Here is a 13,499-nt window from a genome sequence, read left to right as displayed (position 1 = left end):
TTGACAAAGCTCAAAGACGCCCCCATTTAAAGTCCTTTTATGAAAAAACTTAAAAAAGACTGAGGATTTTAAAACTTGCAAAGTATCTTAAATAAACGTGTTGCTGGAATGTTAGCAGTTCATTCTGCCTATTACATCATTCTACATGGTCTTAGGGTGAAAAGCAGTTATTTAAAGTTCTTTTTAATAGTAGCTGCTAATGCAATGGTCAGAATACTTAAAATATAGCTGAAAGAAGCACGGCGATAGATTAAAAAGGGACAAAATCCCATAAGACTTTTTAACACTTTTTTCATACTTGGGAGTCCTAGACCTGTATTTCCCATGATTCCCGGTGGGAGGCACTAAACAGCAAAATAACCTTTGGTTCGTCATTCTGCTCATTTAAGCCAGCACAGCTCTAACGCTGTCTGTGTTATGAATTATCCGCAGACGAGCCTCCATCGCTTCATCACGTTCAAGGAAAAAAAATATATTTTTAACTGAAGTACCACCCTTTATCCGAGCCTTGTCTAAAGCAGCTTTCCTTTACGTCATCCGGTGATGTTTTCATAGCCGAATTTCGTCGAGTTCAAAGCAGATGGGTTGTGGGTTCAGTCGAATGACGTTGAGAGAAATTACGGGAGTGTCCGATTTATGCCGAGCTATAGGCACCGCCCCTCCGATGAAGCGCGTCACGAAGAAGCGGGGAGCCGTGAGACTGTAGCGAGCGACGCCAAGAGACGAGGATAGTTAGTTTATATCTCCAGCATAGCCGTCTGCAGCAAGACTTGTTAGGGCCGCGGTGGACGCACGGTAACCATGGGGGAGGACTAAAGAAAACCCGAGTCGACTCTGGCGCTTGGGAAATTAAAAGAAAAATCGAGAAATTAAACAAAACACGAGTAACAAACAATAGGAGACAATTCGTGATTTCTTTCCATGCTCTGTGAAACAATGTTACCTTTGAAGTTGTGATTTACTGGATCTCCACCACACCAGGATTTATTTTACCAAACCCTCTGAAGCTTCATTGATTCTGGGAGGATCGGGTGGATTGTGCCGCGAGTCCCATTTTCTTTTTGTTGTGCAACGCATTTTCTCGACTCGCTCTTGGATCTGTAAAACTAAAAATGGATGCGGGGATTGAGAAGGAGTGCAGCGCCCTGGGAGGACTTTTCCAAACAATTATGAACGATATGAAGGTGAGGAGGAGGTATTTGGGGGTGGCGGCTTCGTTTTCTGATTAACCTCGGGGTTGTTTGTCGCACGGATTGTACCGTGGGTTTTATCTTTGTGCTTTTCACCTGCTGTAACCTGTGTGAGGACACCGTCAACACCGGTGGGGTTTTATTTCGCGGTGTTTTAAACGGTGCTTGTTAAACTACACTGCCCCCACCCTGCCCATCTCCCAAGCTAGAGATGTGCGGACATTTGGTTAGAGGCGTCGAAGAGAAGTTAGGTATTCCAGTGGTGTTAAAACCATGCAGGGGAAAGAACAGGAGAAATCTGTAAAAATAGCGTCGGAGCGCTTGTTAAAAGCAGATATTTGCCCGTCTCCTCGTTAACCATCGATTTATCATAATTACAAAATGTTATTTCTGATTAAAGTAAAGAGGCCCCATATGAGCTTAATGGCAAAAATTTAGAAACAGTTGATCTAGCAAACTTAGCAAGTTTATTTTAACGCATGGTACCTCGAAATTACAATCAGTTGTCAGTTTCCGTTGAAAAAAAAGACAATTTTATATAATGTAATCAATTGTACAGATTTATTTGCCGATTTTATCTGGTGATTTTTTTTTTATTGGTACAGGTTAACACCTGTTTCATCAGATTTATTTATTTTTTGCTTCCGAAAAGTAATATGAGTAGGACAACGTGGTTTTTCAAAGAGTGAATAAAGTTCCGACAGTTACTTAGACGTGTCCATTCGAGTTCAAACATGGTTATTGTTAGTTCATATCAGACTGATTAATTGTCCGGCTGGTGCTACCTTTTTGTCTTCTCCTTGAAGGCTAGTCATTTTCGAAAAGAAAATTATGAATAAAGTTTGAACTGGGTTATTTGGCAAACGTGTCTGATTTTTGCAGTAGGAAAATTGTTTTTAATATTCCCTAAGTGTGGACATATGCAGAGTTAGCAACAGGGATTTGGAGTCAGTGTAGGGCCTCGAGAGAAATAACCTCCTAAAGAGAAGAGCAGGTTGAAAGTTGTTAAATTTGTGTGTGTTTTATTTTCTTTCATATGTTTGAATGATAATTTTTGTCTGTGTTGAATTTAAAGTAGTGTCTCAACTAGGAAAAGGAAATGGTAGAAAGTTTTATAAAAACTATTTTTTTAAATTGTTTTACCATTTGAGAAGTTCAGAAATCATTGTGAGTATCGTTTGTGATTTTTACCCTGTATCTGTTAACATTTATAAAGAATAAATAGTTTTTAAATTAGAATAAACAGAGGAGGAGGGCACTGTGGTGCAGAGTGGTAGCTGTACTGCCTCAGAGCAAGGTGAGAGGGTTCACACTCCTGTTGTGTTCTGCACAGAGTTTGCATTTTCTCCCTGTGTATGACAGGTGATTTCCTTCCACAGTCCAAAGAAATGCAACTTAGGTGAATTGGCATTGCTAAAGTGGCCTTAGTGTGTGTGTTTGTGTGTACGTTCATCCAGTGATGAACATTTCCTTTCTTAGGTGGTTGTTCCTGCCTTGGGCTTGATGGGATAGTCTTCAATTTTACCATAACTCTGATCAGAATTAACCAGTTTGAAAATGAATGAATGGATGTATGTAATAAACATAAAAGACAGGTATTACTGATCTTTGAAATATGTATAAACCTTTATGTGCAGTTATATTTGATAACGCAGTATTCATAGGTGGGGCAAACCTATCCTAGAAGCATTTGGCACAAGGGAGTAAACAGCCCTGAACAGGGTGCTAGACCATCTCAGTTGCACAAATGGGACAATTCAGAGTTGACAATTTACCTAACCTGCATATCCTCATTATCTAATGAATGTAGCTGCAGTTGGCAGTTAGTCCATACATCCACTTTATAACCTGATTATCCAGTTCTAGGTTGTGGGCTCTGATCCTGTTCATGGTTGTTGGCAGTCCTTGCCTATCTTGGTAGCACATTAAACAAGGAGGGAGCCACTTTATTATCTCAAGGCACACTCACACCTGGTGACTTTTCGGGATTGCAAATCCAGCATGTCATTGGATGTGTGAAGAAAACTGAAATATTTGAAGGAAATTGCACACATACAGAGTGAGAATGTTCCACCCAGGTCACTTGTGGAATACATTAGTTTACCACAATTAGGATGCAAAACAGAAATTACTTTTCAGTTATTTTAAGTGTTAACAGTTTCTAGCAAACCTTTTATCTTTATAGTTTGGGTTAATGTGTGTTGTATGTTATTTAATATGATCTACAACAACAACAACAACATTTATTTATATAGCACATTTTCATACAAACAGTAGCTCAAAGTGCTTTACATATTAAAGAATAGAAAAATGAAAGACATAATTATAAAAAATAAATCAACATTAACATCGAATAAGAGTAAGGTTCAATGGCCAGGGGACAGAAAAACAAAAACTCCAGACGGCTGGAGAAAAAATAAAATCTGTAGGGATTCCAGACCATGATACCGCCCAGTCCCCTCTGGGCATTCTACCTAACATAAATGAAACAGTCCTCTTTGGCTTTAGGATTCTCACGGAAGGGCTTGATGATGATGATGGTCACGTAGACTTCTTCCTTTTAATCCGTCCATCATTGTTGGAGCATCATGAAGCTTTGAGTAGGTGGAGGTGGCGCAGGCCACCACCACAAAGAAACCGGAAAAAGAAACAGAAAAGAGAGTAGGGGTCAGTACCGATTTTAGAGCCACCATGAATAGTTGTTATGATGAATTGAACATACAGAGTATCAGGATTAAGTTAAATTACGATTAAAATGAAGTTATAAAAAGGCCATGTTAAAGTAATGTGTTTTCAGCAGTGTTTTAAAGTGCTCTACTGTATCAGCCTGGCGAATTCCTATTGGCAGGCTATTCCAGATTTTAGGTGCATAACAGCAGAAGGCCGCCTCACCACTTCTTTTAAGTTTTGTTCTTGGAATTCTAAGGAGACACTCATTTGAGGATCTGAGGTTACGATTTGGAATATAAGGTGTCAGACATTCCGATATATAAGATGGGGCGAGATTATTTAAGGCTTTATAAACCATAAGCAGAATTTTAAAGTCAATCCTGAATGACACAGTATCTACATACTCTGTTTAGAGTTGTAATGTCTACTATTGAGCAGTTTAAACAAATGCAATTTTTTTAAGAAGGACAATTTTAAATATCAGCTTGCAGCTGTACATGGCAAATGTTAATGAACTACTCATTTGGGAGATTTAAGTTGCAAATGAATAAATCATTGGTGGTGGGTATAGACACAGTGATAACAAATGATCTGGATTTTGACATCTTGTTTGTGCACCCCATTGATTGCTTTTTGACAGGTAATTGATAGAGAGTGATTAAATAGCAAAAAATAAAAGCTGAAGAGATACACAGGGAGCAAAACACATTTGTTTGTTTAGTTAGTCATATTCTATTTGTATCACTCCATTCTCTCACATTTGCTTTTCCCCAACTCTGCTTATCCTGTTTGACTTGTCCATTTTCCATCCCTTTTCCATCCATTCATTTTCTAAGTTGGGAATCTAGTTCAGGGTCATGAATTGTTAGTACGTATCTAAGTAACTTGAGGCAAAAGTCTGGAAACAACCTTGGGCATACCCAGACTGGGCAGATTTAAACTTGCAATTAAATCTAACGTGTACAAGTATGAAATGCCGCAAAACAGTGTGCAAGCAGGTGAAAGAGAGCTTGTAAACTCCACATAAAAAGTGTATGGGAGCTGAGAGCAAACAGTGCATCTCACTATGCCCCCCTTCCATTCCATTCTTCTTTTTTGCTTATTATTTTTCATTCTTTTTTTCTGGATCTTTTCTGAACTGGTCGCAAAATTTGTGTAAATGATGTTTAGCTTTGCACTGCTAGAATACTCCTGATAAAGTCCACAAATTGTTATTGTAATTAGAGTCTAAAAATAAATTGATTTTTTCTTTCGTATAACTTTGCAGGTTAGATTAGGGTATGGCTTATATTTACATGGAATGGTCATTTTAGATTGTCTTGATCAAACATATTTTTATCTCTACTGGAAGCAGAATAAATCTGCTAGGCTGGTCCTCTTTATGGCAGTAGTGACAGTGAACTGTTCATGTTTAAGAGAATGTCACACTGTGTGACTCTTTGTTGTGGGGTATGTCAGATTTGCCGACCACAGTCGCTAGTAGCTTTATTTCATTCTTATAAAAATTCCAGAAAAGGTTCTAGGCAGTTGTCAAGTGGCTTATTTTTTTTTTCCTATGTATCACCCATCTCCTTCTTCCTGATCATTAATCATAAAAATATTTTGAACTTTCCTTTTGTACTTAAATTCCCTTCTTGGCCAAATTATTGGCTTCTGTTTTAGTTTGCTGGAATCCTCTCGCTGACTGTTCTCCAGTCCAGAGGAAAAAAATCTCAAGTGGCTAAGTGTTTCAGTGCCAATCACATTAGCTGTTGTCTCTGGAGAAAGCAGAAAAGATCAGGTCACAGAGCAGATCCACCTTTCACATATAAGCGTAAACCCTTTTTGTATTTTCCCTCACATGAAAGGAAGCTATAAATTAAAGATTTTGGTCCTCCCAGAAGGACTGAACATGTTTCAGGAAGGCCGTTTAGAGCTTTCAAAGTTTGTCACAGAGCACTGCTCTGTTGATTGTCTAAGCAGGTGGAATGTTTAAAGTCTTCAATTTTTGAGGTTTGTTAAAACGATTTGAAGGAAAAAGAGCAAAAATAAACAGTCAATGTGTAAGCAAAATTCAGCCTCCAGTTGATTTGCACTGCACAGTGTTCCTTGATGAGTAGACTGTTAAATCTGACTGAATTGCTTATATAGGGTCACTAAGTTAGAAGGCAATAATGTTTGCTTGCATAATAAATGTGATCAATTTTAATACTTAAATTCAACTGGAATCCTGTTTATGAAAAAATAATTTTTTATTTTTGGTGCCTTAGAAAATGGTACTGACTGATTGTGAATATTTAAAAGCTAAGATAAGTTGAAGCATTTTGGCCACCAAATGAAAACAAGTATTGGGGTCATTCCCTGTCTGTGGAAGAAGGTTCTGTGTGTGAAGCCTGCTGGGAAGTGCTGTAAAATAAAGCTTAGAGTAATAAAATTCATTAAGTGGGAATGTTGCAAAAGAGCGTGATTGAAAATGAAACATTTACAGTGTTACACACTAGCATTTCAACTGGATTTTTTGGACTCTACTGTCTTAAATTTGAATCATTTGTGTGATTCTGCTGAACAGAAAACAAAATTGGCAGCAGGTAATTAGATAATTTATTTCCATTTTCACCTGTGTGAGTTCATCATTAACCAGTTCTTTGTGAAATTAAAATAATCATGTAAATAAACATTGAGTGAGGTATTGTTGAGGTACTGAGTGGTTCTCTGTCAGAGCATGAGATTATTTAAATAATGACAATTAGATCACATGTTATTAGTAAGGTGTGCATTGATGTGTGAAAGTGATTTTGTGAGCTGAAACACATTGTGTAAAAAAAAAAAAAAAATGCATTACCTTATGGAACATGAGGAACGATACTCAGGTTATGGTCAACTCAACTTTAAATTTCTAAAATACAGTACTGTAAAATATGCAGTCGTATCTTTGTTATTTATTATTCTCAAGTAAGTTAGCAAAAGTGCATATTGAATGAGTGATGAAGTGGGGCTATTGAGAGTTTTAGGAGGAAAATTGGGGAATGACTTCAATATGGGACATTGGAGAAATACATTTTACATCATCAGAAACAAATATGTTGTCATTGGCTTTAAAAAAGTCTGTCCCAGAGTGTTTTGCATCTTTCTCCATATTAAACAAATTTTGCTGAGCTTTTATTCAGCATTGGTATTACAATCCTGAAATACCGGGATAAGTGCGAGATTTGATTTCAAGCATTTATGGTTCATAGGTTAAATACTAAACAGATACCATACACTCGCACTTTATACCAAATAGATGTTTTCGGGGGACACTGAAAATGTGTAAATCTTCTTGAAATATTAAGAGCTCTATATCTGGCATGGGGTTGTTGGAATCTTGAATTTCATTTAAAAATCATATGCAGGTTTAACTTGGGTGGGGAAAATTCCACTGCTCTTTCAGGATAGAGAGAGAAAGCATGGGGCACAATGTGAGGAATGGCCAAGCAGAAGTTGCCCTACATGCTGAGCACACTCATGTACATATCAGTCATACTGAGATTTTATGGTTACCAGTTCAACCTAACCTGCACATTTTTGGGATGGGGAGGAAAAATTATAGTACCCTAAGGAAAATGCACACAGAAGCAGGAACGAGCCAGTGTTGCAGGCAGTTGTCTTTGTTTTAAAACAAGTGGCTTTCTATGTACAAAATAAGCTGCTTTCTGTGTTCACTCCAAAATATGATTTGTGAGTTATTGTCTCAGAGCTTTCACGTTGGTCAGATATGAGTAACTCAGCTCACACTGCCATTTTGAAACATGAGGTGGACCACTCTGATATGATATCTCACTTGGCATCAGAGCAGCTTTGCAGAACTACAGAGATGTGCAGATGCTACAGCTTACTAAAGTGCTGAGAATGAGTTGGTATGCACTAGATATGTGGCACTTGCTGTGCTTTTTAGGCCAACAGAATGTCCATTGGTGCAACAACTAATGTTGGTAAAAGCACTTTTAAACACTTTTCAGTGGTATAGGAGTGACTGTTAAGTAGTCTCTGTGTAATATAATTTATTACAATTAAGACCACTAGTCCTGTCTTTGGCTTAATTCTGGATGAACAATAGCAAGGTTTGTAATGTTTTCATGGCAGTTTATAAAAAAAAACAAAGTATTTTGGGAATAGAAAATTAATATTCATTTTGATTTAGTTTTAGTTTCACAAAGTTAGTTTTAAAGGTGGGACAAATATAAAGAAATGTGGGAAACTAAAGCAAAAGTAGTTTGGGGCATTTTAAAATTTAATCCTATATGTCCATTAAATATATTAACTAGTTATTTTATTTTTATTTTTTGTATATACGGCTGGAAACCTAAATTGCAAAGCAGCAAAAGTTACAAACCTGACAAAATGACTTTTGTACAAACTTCAAGAAAAGTAGTTTTAAAGAGGGTTTATAATGAACAGTTGTACAGGTAAATAAAATGTCCTAAGTAATTGTGGCACTGATCTGTTTTGTTTCACGTGATAATGTAAATCAGGTAGTCTGTGTCTCAAATGTTATGGAAGGCTGTAATAAAAACTATTTTTTTCTTATCCTTGTACAGTCCTTCGTTTGGCCCCAAAGCAGTATATGTGGCACTGTTTCTATTATCATTTGTTTGACATGGTTGTATGTGTAGCATTAATTTATCAAGTTTGTATTATTTGGGTTGATGCTTTCGTGGATTTATGGACAGAAAAAGTAAGGGCTATTGCATGCTAAAAAAGAAAGATTAAAAACTAACGTCTACTGAGCCTACATCAGGTGTATTTCAGTATTGTTTCTTCCTTTAGTGCATACTTCAGTACATTTTAATTTTTCATACAGATTTGCTCCTGCTTAAAGTGTGAGGTGGTGTTTTAGGCATATATTGTCAAGAGGTTATGTTTGATAAGAAAACATTTAATTCTGATACATTTGAGGCTTTATATATATATATCTCTATATCTATATCCCAATATGTTTGGGTCAATTTTTTTTCTTTTATTTTCTTGAAAATCATGTCTTCTCTGTAGGCATTAATTTTCAAGTACAATCACAGAAGAAGGGAAGTAAGAATTTTGTTTGTTTTAAAGTCCAAAAGAAGTCTCCTTGGGTTCAGGACAAAAGTTTTTTTTCAAAGATTGTTATTTGTACACTGTTCCTGTACAAATTATAAAATCAGGTGCAGGTCTTTTCTTTAGTGTTCCCTGTGCCACACCCATGTCTGTGTCATGGCATGCTTTGTCAGTGAAACATGGCTGTGACTCATATTCAACCTGCTTTATGCTGGGGAAGTGCCACGCACTGTTTTGATAAAAGTGGTACCTAGATGTGCTAGCTTGACCTTGCTCACTTCCAATTAAGTCACACATTTGGTATCTCTTTTAGTGCTTCCACCTTTAACACACGAGCCGAAAGATCATTTGTTCCCTTGTTTGTTGAGGCCCCATGAGGGTGATTGATTGTGCATTGTTGTTTTTTTTGATGCACTTCGTGCTTCGTGTTAGAGGCCGCACCTATTGCGTTTTTTGCTGTTGGGCGTGGCTTCCTCTGGCCTGATGCGTGAGGGCATTTCTAAGCTTGTCTGAGCCAGGGAGTAGCAGAATTTACTTGTTTGGAAGGGGGAGGTTATGTGCTGCTATAAGAGGCAGTGCCAGTGGTCTTCCTTTCAGGTGTGTGAAGTCATTCTCTTGTGCCTTTTTCTGCAGTAATATTTAAAGCCTTGAGGTTGTGCTGGTAAGAGAAGCAAATTTAGCGTTGTTCATAATCCAGAGTAGGTTGAGGAGATAAACTGCTTCTACTTTGCTTTTTTTTAGAGAGAAGATATTGAAAGATTGGTATGGATCAGTTTTTGGCAAATTTCAAGTAAATCGAAGCAAATGTTGTTCACAGCTGGAGCCTTTTATTGTGCAAGCTTGTGTTTGCCCAGTATACTGCATATTCAGTCTACCGTCTGATGTTAATTAGAATTACAGATATAATAACTTAAACACCTGCTTTTCTGGAAAAGAAGTGAAAGCTTTTAAAATGGGTGTCCAGAAACTTTGTGAGCCTTGTTCATTTTTAGTCCAAAAAGGTCCAGTGTGCACTCCGCCCCTTCTTGTTGTTAGGTAGAAGTATTGAATAAATGGTGGTAAAAGTACTTTCTGTACAAAAACTTGCCACTAGCTTACTTTATCATACTAAAAAAAACCCTGATAAATAATGTTATGATAACACGTGGGTGCAAAGTTTTGTCTGAGCAGTGCAATGTGAAATCTAAGAATGCAGTATGGAAGATGTCACTCATGACACTTTTGTTTTGGAACTGTTTGGCCACTTGTAGAACATGCCAAGAGGTCTACAAACTGTGTGCAATAAAGAAATCCATGAAGCATATGAAAGTTAGGATAGGGAAAATGGTAACTTGCTTAAAAAAAATGACAAAAATATCCACCACTTTCTATACCTCCTTTTTAAACTTTATTTTAAGCTGTGTGGTGTAACCAACACCTTTACCAAGTTCACAGTGCTCTTTGTTTTTAACTTCTTAAGAGCTGTGTTATTGCCAACTTAGCTGCACAAGCAAATGATTAAATGAATATGAAGAATATGAATATATAGAAATTAACAATATGAAACATTTAATTTTAAAAATAAACTAAAACAATATGAGGCAAATACAGCTTAAGAGCCATAGAAAGTTGTTGATTTCAATGTACTATTTGTGGAGAGAGAAAAATAGTAAGCTCTTCAGACATAGAGAAGAAATTTAAGAAACTGAAATGCATAAATTTTGTCACTTTACTATGCTTACAAGGGCGGAGTGGTGGCTCTGAGGCTGGTGATTTGAATGCCGTAAATGCCAAATAAAATATGACCCATATTTTTAGGAAGTCACTGTGGACTGGAAAATGGCAAATATCATCCCATTATGTAAAAAGGGTGACAAGGCAGATCCAAGCAACTAAAGGCCAGTAGGCTTAACATGCATCACAGGAAAATTAATGGAAGGAATTAAGGATAAGATTGAGCATCACATGGCAAGGATAGGAGTTATTCTGAATAGTCAGCATGGGTTCAGAAGAGGGAGGTCGTGTTTTACTAACATGCTAGAATTCTATGAGGAGGCAACAAAAGGATACGATCAAAGCGGAGCATATCATGTTATTTATCTGGACTTTCAGAAAGCATTCGATAAGGAGCCACATGAGAGGTTGGGCATCAAATTAAAAGAAGTGGGAGTTCAGGGTGATGTTTTTAGATGGGTGCAGAATTGGCTGATACACAGGAAGCAGAGGGTGATGGTGTGAGGAACCTCATCAGAACTGGCTGATGATAAGAGTGGTGTTCCACATGGGTCAGTGCTAGGGCCCATGCTATTTTTAATATATATGAATGATTTAGATAGGAATATAAGTAACAAGCTGGTTACGTTTGTAGATGATACCAAGATAGGTGGATTAGCAGATAATTTGGAATCCGTTATATCATTACAGAAGGACTTGGATAGCATACAGGCTTGGGCAGATTTGTGGCAAGTAAAATTTAATGTCAGTAAATGTAAAGTATTACACATAGGAAGTAAAAATTTTAGGTTTGAATACACAATGGGTCGAAAACTGTCCCCTCAAAATAACTCAACACACAGCCATTAATGTCTAAACTGCTGGCAACAAAAATGAGTACACCCCTAAGTGAAAAATGTCCAAATTAAAAGAAGATTACGAGGTGACATGATTGAAGTGTTTAAAAATTATGAAGGTAAATAGTACAGTGGATCGAGACTGTTATTTTAAAATGAGTTCATCAAGAACACGGGGACACAGATGGAAACCTGTTAAGGGTAAATTTTGCACAAACATTAGGAAGTTTTTCTTTACACAAAGAACCATAGACACTTGGAATAAGCTACCAAGTAGTGTGGTAGACAGTAAGACTTTAGGGACTTTCAAAACTTGAGTCAGTGCTTTTTTGGAAGAAATAAGTGGATAGGACTGGCAAGCTTTGTTGGGCTGAATAGCCTGTTCTCGTCTAGAGTGTTCTAATGTTCTAACTCTACTCTGTTGGGTCGTAGAGCAAGGCCCTTAACCTGCAATTGCTTCATCCTGGGTATAACGTTAATCTGCATCCAGTGCAGGTCCTCCAACTTGCTGGGAAAACTTCGGGGTTGGTGTCAAGATTTATATATAAAAAACAAAAAAAAACCTTGCACTGTTCCAGTGTGGTGTTGAGGTTTCCCCTGTTGCACGGCTGCACTTGGGTCCCAGTCCGTGTGGTTCGTTGTGAAGTTGGTTTTAGCAACATGCCGTAATCAGCGCATGCTCCCAACCTCGACTATACTTGCAGTAATCGGTGGTTTGTTTATTCAGATGTCTATTATTCACTGTGAGCATCTACAGCTTTTTTTGTTAACTTTTTTGGAATATCTGATTCTCAGAGCTTTGCTATTATGTACACTTTGTGAAAGTTAATGGTAAAAGTATACTGTAGGGGGAAAAACATTAGTAAAATGTATACTTGAATAGAATACTTTGTCCCTTTACCTTCTTGCTTGGTTAAACAGCATATATAGTGCCCAATGGAATCAGTTTTATTTTTTCACAAATTCCTTTTATTTTTGATTTGCGAGTTTCACCGTTTTGTTTTTCCTCGATTTAAGATTTTTTTTTTTTACTGCAAGTAGCAACAGCTACAACTAAGCAAGCAATAATGAAATGGCACTTTACATTCCTTTTAATGAAACAGCACACTAGCACAACTGAGCCTTATTTTGCATATCCATTTATCAGGTAGGGACCCAGATCCTTCACGATGCTGTATGCTGAGACTACAGTAGGACAGTGAGTGCCCTCCAGAATTGTAAGTGCTGTTACTAGTTTGATGCATCCTTCTGAGATAAAGGTTAACTTCACTTTTAGGGTCTAGTATATTTGTTACAGCCTGAGCTGATGTGTTCTCGGCCAGAAAGACCTTTTTGTAGAGGTGAAGGTGTATGCTTTTAGACAGTATGATGCATTGTCTGTAAACCTTGCTAAAATGTCATTAAGATTTAGCTGATTGCTGTGAAGGTGAAGTGCTGCCTTTGAATAGGTGGAAAAGTTGCAGCTCTCCATAAAGATAACATCTACCAAAAAATACTGGTCTTCAGTACCTGTAATTGTAATTATGTAAATTATTTCTAATGATTCTTAAACCTTAAATGTTTACAGATTGAAAACATGCATCATTACATCTGTAGCTTCATCTACTGCATATCTTAAAATAATTACTTACAAAGCAAAAGCGAACTATTCTGCAAGACACTAAATCTGGGAATTAAACAGAAGGTGCCTAGTTTATAATGGAAGAGGCAAATCATTTATTAAATCCAGAAATATTGTTAATTTTTAAAAGGGAACCCGTTAACAACCAATGCCATTCACTAATAACAGTTTTCTATGGGAAAGACTGTTAATACTGGTTAAATATAATTCATGTACAATTACCTACGTAAAAGAATTACCATCCAGCTAAATGTTTAGAAGTGCCAGAATAATATCAGATGTGTGAAATGGTCACTGTTTTAATGGACTCATCTGGGGTTGTTGGACTGCGGAGAGGTACATGCGATCAATGTGTTTGCTGAGCCAACAGTGTACCATTATTTGAAGTGTGGTTTCTTTTGGGTTCTAGCCGGGACAAAC

At 37.2% G+C, this 13,499-nt stretch overlaps 1 protein-coding gene across 2 annotated transcripts in view; it reads left to right on the top strand.

The window, feature by feature from the left end:
- Nucleotides 1-1,078: 1,078 nt before the first annotated feature.
- The window catches only part of mtss1 (MTSS I-BAR domain containing 1), a 228,949-nt gene continuing 216,528 nt past the window's right edge, over nucleotides 1,079-13,499 (top strand). For both annotated transcript variants that reach the window (XM_039735777.1, XM_039735776.1), the window contains exon 1: nucleotides 1,079-1,184. In XM_039735777.1, coding sequence (XP_039591711.1) covers nucleotides 1,113-1,184 — 72 coding nt within the window. In that variant the 5' untranslated portion in view covers nucleotides 1,079-1,112. The remainder of the gene's footprint in view (nucleotides 1,185-13,499) is intronic.

Source organism: Polypterus senegalus, chromosome 14, assembly GCF_016835505.1.
Source record: "Polypterus senegalus isolate Bchr_013 chromosome 14, ASM1683550v1, whole genome shotgun sequence".
In the NCBI taxonomy this organism is placed as follows: domain Eukaryota; kingdom Metazoa; phylum Chordata; class Cladistia; order Polypteriformes; family Polypteridae; genus Polypterus; species Polypterus senegalus.
Note: the sequence above shows the minus strand (reverse complement) of the source record. Positions and strands in the feature narration are given on the sequence as shown.